Raw genomic sequence first — 11680 nt, forward strand, 5'->3', positions numbered from 1 at the left:
TAAGATCTCTCAACCCATTTCCAGTTCATACCCATTGATAGCCCTAGGCAACAATTAATCTACTCTCTTAGTGAATTTGGCTTTTCTGGACATATATAAGTGATCTGACTCTTTTCATTTAGCGTGTTTTTGAGGTCCAGCAATGGCATCATTTATTATTTCCTTATTCTGCTTATCTTTGGTCTGGGTTACTCTTTTTCCTGATTTTTATGATAAAGACCTAGATTATTGATTGAGACCTTTCTTCTATTATAAGAATTAGAAGCTATAAATTTTATTTTAACCACTACTTTATCAGCATTGTGTAAATTTTGATATGTTGTGTTTTCTTTGCTTGTTTGTTTGTTTGTTTGTTTGAGATGGAGTTTTGCTCTAGTTGCCCAGGCTGGAGTACAATGGCACGATCTCGGCTCACCGCAAGCTCCGCCTCCCAGGTTCAAGCGATTCTCCTGCCTCAGCCTTCCCAAGTAGCTGGGATTACAGGCATGGACCACTATGCCTGGCTAATTTTGTATTTTTAGTAGAGACAGGGTTTCTACATGTTGGTCAGTCTAGTGACTAAATTTATAAATGAGATTCAGAGCCACTTGATTAATAGAAGATATATACTTTGAAAAATACAGTGAGACACACTGAAAAAAAATTCACCTTTTGCAGTACTTTTCATTGGATTGCTTCATAATTTCTTGGTGTTGGAAAATTAATTCCTAAAGCAACAAGATTAAAGGATGCTTGGGTAAGCAATTAGTTTACCTGTCTTTTCTGGGACCTTACATGGTTCATCCATGATTGCATTTTCTTTTAGAATTGGAGTTTAATGAATAAAAACTTTAATATAATCTATAAGCAATTAGTTTACCTGTCTCAAAAAACTATAAGCAATTAGTTTACCTGTCTTTTCTGGGACCTTACACGGTTCATCCATGATTGCATTTTCTTTTAGAATTGGAGTTTAATGAATAAAAACTTTAATATAATCTACTGATTCTTTATCTCACTTAGGTGAAACACTCTTATCTTGCAGAAATATTTCCCCTTTGCTTGGCTTTTAGGTTGACATTGCAAACGGTATGGTCACCAAACAGGCTACAAAGAATGCCCTTTCTTTATCAAAGACAACCAAAAGTTAGAACAGTTCAGAGTAGTATGTAAAACCATACAATGTCATTTTACCTTAATCAGAGATGGTGAATCTTAATTAATCCGATAGTCACCAGCGAACTGAATGTTCACATAAAGTACATTCCCAGAAGCCTTTTGGCCAAGATATCTGCTGTTAACCATTTGTGAGACAAATTTAGCTCTTCAAGAAAAAACTAACATTTATAAAAGTGTTCTTTGTTTATACATTGGGTCAGTGATTCTTTTTCTGAAGAAGACTTTGTTCCCTATTCAACTCCCCTTTTTAACATTTATTATATAAAAAGTCATGTCTCATAACTAAAATCAGAGTTTTAGTTTCCCAGACTTTTTTTTTTTTTGAGATGGAGTCTCGCTCTGTCACCCAGGCGGCTGGAGTGCAGTGGCGCGATCTCGGCTCACTGCAAGCTCCGCCTCCCAGGTTCACGCCATTCTCCTGCCTCAGCCTCCCGTGTAGCTGGGACTACAGGCACCCACCACCGCGCCTGGCTAATTTTTTGTATTTTTAGTAGAGGCGGGGTTTCACCATGGTCTCGATCTCCTGACCCCGTGATCCACCGCCTTGGCCTCCCAAAGTGCTGGGATTACAGGCGTGAGCCTCTGCGCCCGGCCTAGTTTCTCAGCCTTTAAAGAGTAGATGTCTGTCTATTACAAGCTAGAATTGTGTATATTTCCTCTTAAATGACAGACAGATCTATCATTAGCATGATCTATCAATCATTCTCCACTTTAACATAGAGTCACCTCCCAGAGGTATTAATTCACTGTTCACTAACCACTTCTGCCAAGTGAAATATGCTGCCTTGTGGCTCTACTAGAGTGATCAGCATACAGTTGTCCCTTGGTATCCATGGGGAATTGGATCCCAGTATCCCCCGGGATACCAAAATCCGCAGGTGCTCAAAGTCCCTCAAATAAAATGGTATAGGCTGGGTGCAGTGGCTCACGCCTGTAATTCCAGCAGTTTGGGAGGCCTAGGCAGGTGGATCACCTGAGGTCAGGAGTTTGAGACTAGCCTGACCAACATGGTGAAACCCCAGCTCTACTAAATATACAAAATTAGGCTGGGCACAGTGGCTCACGCCTGTAATGTTAGCACTTTGGGAGTCTGAGGTGGGCAGATCACCTGAGGTCAGGAGTTCAAGACAGCCTAGCCAACACAGTGAAACCCTGTCTCTACTGAAAATACCAAAATTAGCTGGGTGGGGTGGTGGGCACCTGTAATCCCAGCTACTTGGATGACTGAGGCAGGAGAATCACTTGAATCTAGGAGGTGGAGGTTGCAGTGAGCTGAGATCACACCGCTGCACTGCAGCCTAGGCGACAGAGTATGACTCTGTCTCAAAAAAATAAAAATACAAAAATCAGCCAGGCATGGTAGCACATGCCTGCCATCCCAGCTACTTGGGAGGCTGAGGCACGAGAATCACTTGAACATGGGAGGCAGAGGTTGCAGTGAGCCAAGATCATGCCACTGTACTCCAGCCTGGGTGTCAGAGTGAGATTTTGTCAAATAAAATAAATAAAATAGCATATAAGCTGTGCACACATTCCTGTATACTTTAATCATCTCTAGAGTACCTATAATACTGAGTAAATTGTTGTTACACTGTATTGCTTAAGGAATAATGACAAGAAAAAAGAGTCTGAACATGTGCAGTACAGACAAATCCGTCCTTTTTTTTTTTTTCCAAATATTTTCGATCCTTGGTTGAATCTGGACGTGTAACTCTTCAGAATACAAGGGCCAGCTATATATGAAACTGAAGTCAACAGACGTTCTTTTAACATTTTAAGGCATTTAAAGTTTTGTGTTTTTGTCTTAATCTGAAAAATAATTATTCTAGATCAAACACTTTTAGGTGAAATGTCAGTTTTTACAGATAGTATAAAACAAAGCTTGTTGATAAATCTAAAAAATTTAGCATAGTTCTTTTTGACTCAGAAATTCAACTTCTAAGAATTTACCCTAAGGATGTAACAGAACATCAATTTATACAACTCTATAAGCATAATGTTCATAATTGTGAATTTTTTTTTTTAATTTTTTTTTTTTTTTTGAGACAGAGTCTCGCTCTGTCGCCCAGGCTGGAGTGCAGTGGCCGGATCTCAGCTCACTGCAAGCTCCGCCTCCCGGGTTTACGCCCTTCTCCTGCCTCAGCCTCCCGAGTAGCTGGAACTACAGGCGCCCGCCACCTCACCCGGCTAGTTTTTTTGTGTGTATTTTTTAGTAGAGACGGGGTTTCACTGTGTTCGCCAGGATGGTCTCGATCTCCTGACCTCGTGATCCGCCCGTCTTGGCCTCCCAAAGTGCTGGGATTACAGGCTTGAGCCACCACGCCCGGCCTAATTTTATTTTTTGAAACAGGGTTTTGCTCTTGCTGCCTAGGCTAGAGTGCAGTGGTGTGATCTTGGCTCACTGCAACCTCTGCCTTTCGGTTTCAAGCAATTCTCCTGCCTCAGCCTCCCAAGTAGCTGGGATTACAGGTGCCTGCCACCACACCCAGCTAATTTTTGTATTTTTAGTAGAGATGGGGTTTCACCATGTTGGTCAGGCTGGTCTCGAACCGCTGACCTCGTGATCCACCCGCCTCGGTCTCCCAAACTGCTGGGATTACAGGCATGAGCCACTGATCCCCACCCATAATTGTGAATTTTAAGTCATTTTTCAATTATAGAATATAAGAATACAGTTTATTTGCCTTATTAAGCAAAATGAAGACCTCATAGTAAGGCTTTTACCACCAAGTCCAATCTTGACTTCCTCCTGAGAGTGGCTTTGCAGCAAATAGCTTGATGTGTTTATTTCCAGACTTCTTTGGGATATGTTTTTTGTTTTTGAGACCGAGTCTTCCTCTGTCGCCCAGGCTGGAGTTCAGAGGCGCGATCTTGGCTCACTGAAACATCTGCCTCCCGGGTTCACACCATTCTCCTGCCTCAGTCTCCTGAGTAGCTAGGACTACAGTCGCCGGGCACCACGCCCGGCTAATTTTTTGTATTTTTAGTAGAGACAGGGTTTCACCGTGTTAGCCAGGATAGTGTCTCGATCTCCTGACCTCGTGATCCACCTCCCAGTCTCCCAAAGTGCTTGGATTACAGGTGTGAGCCACTGTGCCCGACCTGTAACATGTATTTTTGAGTACTTATAAATGATCATTCCTATGTATCATTGAGCAACTCCTTTGTTTTGCTTAATACTAACTTTTGGTCATCTAACCCAATAGAACAAAGAGAATTACCTCAGTATTTCTAAACTTGAATACTGTTTTATAGTATGACTCTTCCAGTTTATGCAGTTATTTCCTCATGAAGAATATTATTTCGTGTATTTTCTCATTAGGAAATCCCTTTTATAGCCTTAGCGAGTTATCAATAATGCGACCCTTAAAAGGATTGAAAGATGTTGAGTATACGACTGCATCAAACAGTAAAAAAAGGAAAAAAAAACTGTTTTCTGTAACATAGGGGTTTCATTTTATTTAACTTGTGGTCCATGAAGCCTAACCAAACCTTAACCTTCTCTGTCCCTAAAGGCACATGAGGATTTCATGTATGACATCATACAAGACAATAAACAATATGAAAAGGATGTAAGGTGAGATTGTCCTGTTGATGATATCTACTTAGAAGTTTTAAATTCTACAAAGTTGGAAAAAAAACATTCTAGCACTAGGAGAGTGATATAGTAAACATGGTACTTCATTTGTGAAATGTTTATTGGGTAGGAGTCATGGCTGACAAGACCAGTGTTGGGGAATGAGCAGGCCAGCCTCTTCCTACTTGGGTTGGCTTAAAGCTGTAGGCTTGGTCCAGCTCTCTGACCACTGCGGTTGATATTAGCAACCCCTGTTGTGCTGTCTACTGGCATGGTACAATTGGTACTTTCATGTAATTCAGTTTATCTCCTCCAGCATCTTTAAGGATCTGAGCTTTTGTTAAAAATTACACCTAGACAAGATTAGAGAGTGAAAAATTGGGAGAGTTTGTTTTCTCAAACTGGTTACATTAAATTATGATTGTTGAGGATGTAGATTATCTATTAGGAAACTGAGCAGTTGGGGGAATGGTTTAGTAAAGTGTGTGTCTGTTAGAAATTGTAATTGTAAGTACTGTGGAAACCTACAGAAATGACTAGGACAAGGAAAAGAATACAAAAATGGCTTGTACACCGGTTACAGTCACATAAAAATAAGCATTCAGGTAGAGAAGAATGGAGAAAACAGGTAAAAATAAAAATAATCACTGTCTTTGTGATGTGGCTATTCATGTTCCTTCTATACTGCTTTTGAATTACATACTTAAGAAACTTTTCAATTAAAGCAAAAACTCACTGTTTGATCAATTTTGAATGTTTAGGATACAGCAGTTAAAACAGTTACTGGAGGATTCTACCTCAGATGAAGATGGGAGCAGCTCCAGTTCCTCTGAAGATAAAGAGAAACACAAGAAAAAGAAGAGGAAAGAAAAGCATAAGAAAAGGAAGAAAGAAAAGAAAAAGAAGAAAAAACGGAAGCACAAATCTTCCAAGTCAAATGAGAGTTCCGACTCAGAGTGACAAGGATGTGACTTGTTCAACGTTCTCTTCTCAAGAATCAAACACTGTGGCCAAGGAACAGAGGAAGATGCAGTCAGAGAAAGTAGCAGGATAGAGACACAGAGAGGAGGATACGTGGGTCACAGCAGTGAGCTCCCACCCGCCTTCCAGTGAAGATGTGACTCCAGGAGAGGGAGTGTCTCCTTCCAGGTGCTAGCTCTGGACAGCGGCTGATTTTAGGCAGGACAGTTTCTTTGGTGTTGTCCTCCCTGCTGGTCACATGAGTTTACGATTCCTTTGAAATGTCTCCCGCAGGGTGGCAGGACTGGGAGAATCTTTGAGGCGTTTCTTCCAGGCCCTCCCACAGCTTGTGCCCTCCACAGTGTGGAATTGAACACCTGGCCTCATGTGATCCTTCCACCTTGGCCTCCCAAAGCATTGGGATAACAGGTGAGAGCCACTGCTTGGCTAAAAGTGCACATTTATATTCATCTGACATGATTTATTGATTTGGGGGCTAGGGAGTTCTTAAAATAACAATAAAAAATCTTGTCTGGCTAGCATTCTACTTAACTTGCTTTCTACTGCCAGAGTCCCGTGATTTTCACAGAGTGACTCAGAAAAGGTTTAGGAATACAGGGGGATTTCTATAGTGGGTCAGGTATCCACATCCCAAAATCCATCCCTCCCTTTCTTCCTCTTCCTGTTGCCTGACCACAGCCCATCTGTGCTCTTGTAGCTGAGACTAGGCCACAGTAGAGGCATCTCAGGAGGCCAGGGTGTGTCTGCAGCTGGAGGAGAGGAAGTCTGTCCTTTGCTGAGCCAAAGTGAAGCTGGATCTTGCTCATAGGCAGGTGTGTTCCTCTGTGGCCAACACTGGACTCTTGCTGCTTTAGGCACTCAGTGAGGGTCCCAGAAACTGCCATTTTCTGCCACTTTTCATGGAGATTGCACCTTTTTAAGATTGCACCTCTTTAAGGAACAGCCAAGCCAGGCCCAGACTGACCCTTCTTCAAGTCTCATCAGTCAATGCTCCTGTTCATGGCCTTGGAATACCACCTCAGGAAAACAATCGGTTGAGATTGGAATGGCCAGGACTTCTTATTTCTGAAAACTGTAAGGCCAGTGGATTCAGCCTTGCCTTACACTTATCCTTGTCATCATTGCTCAGCATGCAGAACACAGGCCATCTGTCCTCTGCCATATGCTCAGCATTTCCCACCCAGGTACAGCCGGTCCTCTTCTTCCAGGAATTGGCTACTGTCCCTCCGCAATCCCATTCATGATAAAAGCATTCTTACACAACATGAAAGATGCGGCATCAATGATTCTCAAACCTCCAAGACATCCAAATCAGTAGCGTGCTTACGATGCAGATTCCTGTGCTCGACTCACAAACTTCCAGAATTTTCCATCCCCTAGGTCTGAGGTGAACCTGGGAATCTGCCTTGCTAACAAGTGATGCTGATACTGTGGATTTGGGGACCCCACTTGGAGAACCTGTGCTCTAGATCTCTACCCTCTTACTGAAGCCTTCTTCCACTTCCTGCTTTAACTGGAATCCAGCCGTCCACTCCTGCAGCCCTTGCAAGGGAATTGTCCCTTTCCCCTCACTCTGTTTTTTTCTCCTCTGTTTCTAGCCTAGATTCCAAGGAACATCACTTTGGCCTGTCATCTCCCCTGATCTGTGATGCTTTTGTCCAAGCTTTCCTCAAAGAAGCGTCAATCAAAATCTTCCGCTTTGCTCCTATAGACAGACTACAGAGGAGAAATCCCAGAGCCCCTACAAATCCATCTCCAAACTCAAATGAGAACTGAGCTCAAAAAGCTCACTAGCAAACCAAAAGTGTGCTTGTCACCCACTTAAACTTTCTTTTTCAGACATCTCTTTCAGGTATACATTTTCCATTTCTATCCAGGGAGACAAAATAAGCCCTCAAACCTCCCTTCACTAAGGCGTCATATAATGAATGTCAGACATCCTACTAATATGGTTTGGATGTTTGTCCCCTCCAAATCTCTTGACGAAATGTAATCCCCAGTGTTGGAGATAAGGCCTGGTGGGAGGTGTCTGGATCATGGGGGTGGATCCCTCATGAATGGGTTAGTGCCATCCCCTTGGTGATGAGTCAGTTCACACCAGATCTAGTTGCTTAAGTGTCAGTGGCACCCCTCCCTCCCTCTTTTGCTCTGGCTGTCACTGTTACCATGTGATATGCTGGCTTCCTCATTGCCTTCCACCGTGACTGTAAACTTCTTGAGGCCTCACCAGAAAACTATTCCAGCACCACACTTCTTGTACTGTTTGCAGAACCTTGAGCCAAGCAAGTGTCTTTTCTTTTTAAATTACCCAGGCTAAAATGGCATCATGATTTCTCCCACTAATCTTCAGGACTGTTAATAGGATGCACTTTACTCCTGTGACTAGATTATGTTACCAGTACAAGGAAAGGGGGACCATCTGGGTGTTCCTAATCAAATCATGAGAACCCTTTGGAACTCGAGTTGTCCCTGGCTGATAACCAAAGAGAAGGTCAGAGAATCCAAGCCTGTGAAAGATTCCACACATCATTACTTAGAGTTGAAGGGGCCACATGGTGAGGGATGCAGCAAACTCTCATCAAAGATTCCTGACTCACAGCCAGCAAGGAAATGGAGCTGTCAGTCCTACAGCTGAAAAGATCTGAATTCTGCCACCCTCAATGATTCTGGATGCATATTCTTCCCCAGAGCCTCCAGATGGAAGCCCACCTCTGCCGACACCTTGGGTTGGGGCTTGTGAGATGCAAGGTCGAGAGCCCAGTTGAGCCTGCTCAGGCTTCTGACCTACACCACCATGAGGTAATCAATGGTGGTGGTTTTGAGCTTTTACGTTTGGAGAAAGTGTTAATGCAGCAACAAACTGATCCAGAAGTTTAATGAGCTTTCTCTCCTCCTCACAGGCCAGTCCATCACCTGTGCTCTGGACCCCACCATCAGCCAGCAGTAGGGGGCAGTGACTGGAGCACTGGCCCTGCATCCAGACAGCCTGGCTTTGAATCCCAGCTTTGCTAGCTGTGGAGTTGCTCCACCTCTCTGTGCCTCCAAATCCTTGACTAATCATATCTACCTCCCAGACTTCTAGTAAGAATGAGGGGACTTGATATGCGTAAAGCATTTAGAGCAGGGTGTGGCACATCTCAACACTCAGCCGGAGTGTTACTTGCTCCTGATGCTATTGCTGTCACCATCATCTAATCCTCAGGGAGCTTCCTCCTCCTCTATCCCATGTCATTCACATCTTTAAACTCTTCCTTTCTATTGTGAGGTTGCCCCAGTGTTTAAAAATTGTTTTAGGCCAGGCACGGTCACTCCTGCCTGTAATGTCAACACTTTGGGAGGTCAAGGTGGGTGGATCACTTGAGGTCAAGAGTTCAAGACCAGCCTGGCCAACATGGTGAAACCCCATCTTTACCAAAAATACAAAAGTAGCGGGGCATGGTGACACACCTGTAATCCCAGCTACTTGGGAGGCTGAGGCAAGAGAATCACTTGAACCTGGGAGGCGGAGGTTGCAGTGAGTAGAAATTAATGCCACTGCACTCCAGCCTGGGCAACAGAGCAAGACCCTGCTTCCCCAAACCCTGCCAAAAAAACCCCAATTATTTTAAAATTATAAAATACATGCCCATAAAGAGTTCACAATTCTGAGCCATTGAGGAATAAAAAGTGAAAAGGGAGTCTACTTATGATGCTTTGATACAGTGCTCCGGATCCTGATGAAAATGTATTAGCAGACACACACATGTAAACGTGGGGTTTTTGGTTAGCTTTACATAACTGATAAACACTAGTAATACTGTTCTGTGACTTCATTTCACTCACCATATGTTGGCAATCTTACTGCTCACTACAAGCTTCAAATGGCTACGAAATTCCTTGGTTTGAATATGCCATGATTCGTTTAACCATTAGTCTATTTATCAGAATGCAATTGTTTCCCATTTCTCATTCCTACAAAGAAGACTGAAAATAAAAATATTTTAGTAAATATCTTTGGGTTTTTTTTTTTTTTTTTTTTTTTGAGACGGAGTCTTGCTCTGTCGCCCAGGCTGGAGTGCAGTGGCACGATCTGAGCTCACTGCAAGCTCCGCCTTCCGGTTCACACCATTCTCCTGCCTCAGCCTCCCAAGTAGCTGGGACTACATGCACCTGCCACCACACCTGGCTAATTTTTTGTACTTTTAGTAGAGACAGGGTTTCACCATGTTGACCAGAACGGTCTTGATCTCTTGACCTTGTGACCTGCCCACCTCGACCTCACAGAGTGCTGGGATTACAGATGTGAGCCACCTCACCCAGCCTTGAGCAAGTATCTTAATGTACGTATGCAAGTATTTCAATAGAATAGTTCACTCATAATGGAATTACATATGTTAAGTTTGTAATTCTACAAAATTAGCCTCCAAAAGAGTCTACCAATTTACCCATTCTCTTACAGTATATAAAGTGGCCCATTTCCCGATCCAGCAGCATTTAAACAAGCTCAAGTGTCCCTTAAGAGAAAAAAAAATCCTGAGGCCACGCACAGTGACTCATGCCTGTAATCCCAGCACTTTTGTAGGCCAAGGCGGGAGGACCACTTGAGCCCAGAAGTTTGAGGTTACAGTGAGCTATGATGGCGCCGCTGCACTCCAGCCTGGGCAACAGAGTGAGACCCTGTCTCTGAAAAAAATAAAATCCTCCCTTGATCCAATGTCTCTAGCACTTTTCTCTCGTTTACAGCAGTTTCGTCAACCTTGGACTCATTTATTTTAGGGATTGAATAATTCTAAGTGGTAGGGTTCAATTCTGTGCATTGTAGTGTATTCTGCAGCATCCCTGGCTTGTAACCAGTTGATGCTAGTAGTATATCCTTCAGTGGTAGCAACTACAATTGTCTTTGAATATGCACATGCAAAAGAATACAGTTGGTCCCTTACACTATACACAAAAATCCACTCAAAATGGCTTAAGGACTTAAACTAAAATCTGAAACTGTAAAACTTGTAGGAGAAAACAGGGAAAAGACTACTTGACATTGGCCTTGGCAGTGGCTTCTTGGATTTGACATTGAAGGCACAGGTAACAAAAGCAGAAATAGACAAGTGGGATTGCATCAAACTAAAAAGCTTCTCAGCAAAGGAAACATCAACAAAACGAAAAGGCAATACATGGAAAGGGAGAAAATGTTTGCAAACCATAAATTTAATCATGGGTTAATATCTACAAAATATAATAAACTCCTACAACTCAATAGCAAACAACCAGATATCCCATTTATTACAAAAATGGGCAAAGGGCCAGGAGTTCGAGGCTGCAGTGAGAGCCATGATTGCACCACTGCACTCCAGTTGAGGAAACAGACCAAGACCCTGTCTCAAAAAATAAAATTTAAAAAATAGGCAAAGAGCCGGGTGCGGTGCCTTAACACCTGTAATCCCAGAACTTTGGGAGGCTGAGGTGGGCGGATCACCTGAGGTTAGGAGTTTGAGACCAGCCTGAACATTATAGTGAAATCTCATCTTTACTAAGAATACAAAAATTAGCCGGGCATGGTGGCTTGTGCCTTGTAGTCGCAGATACTTAGGAGGCTGAGGCAGGAGAATGGCATGAACCCAGGAGGCAGAGGTTGCAGTGAGCTGAGATCGCGCCACTGCACTCCAGCCTGGGTGACAGAGCGAGACTCCGTCTCAAAAAAATTAAAAAAAGGCAAAGAACTGAATAGACATTGATTCCTAAGAAGAATGACCAGTAGGTATATTCAGAGGTGCTCAACAGCAGTAATTACTAGGCAAATGCAAATCAAAATAGTAAGGAAATGTCACCTCACGTGTGTTAGGATGACTTTTTAAAAAAAAAAAAAACCAGGCCGGGCATGGTGGCTCACGCCTGTAATCCCAGCACTTTGGGAGGCTGAGGCAGGCAGATCACGAGGTCAGATGGAGACCATCCTGGCTAACACGGTGAAACCCCGTCTCTACTAAG

At 43.2% G+C, this 11680-nt stretch overlaps 1 protein-coding gene across 1 annotated transcript in view; it reads left to right on the top strand.

The window, feature by feature from the left end:
- The window catches only part of LOC102126745 (retinitis pigmentosa 9 protein-like), a 29774-nt gene extending 20070 nt beyond the window's left edge, over positions 1–9704 (top strand). Inside the window, exons 3-4 of the mRNA XM_045387638.3 lie at positions 4674–4735; positions 5497–9704. Coding sequence (XP_045243573.2) covers positions 4674–4735; positions 5497–5695 — 261 coding nt within the window. The 3' untranslated portion in view covers positions 5696–9704. The remainder of the gene's footprint in view (positions 1–4673; positions 4736–5496) is intronic.
- The last annotated feature ends 1976 nt before the right edge of the window (positions 9705–11680 follow it).

This window comes from Macaca fascicularis, chromosome 3, assembly GCF_037993035.2.
Source record: "Macaca fascicularis isolate 582-1 chromosome 3, T2T-MFA8v1.1".
In the NCBI taxonomy this organism is placed as follows: domain Eukaryota; kingdom Metazoa; phylum Chordata; class Mammalia; order Primates; family Cercopithecidae; genus Macaca; species Macaca fascicularis.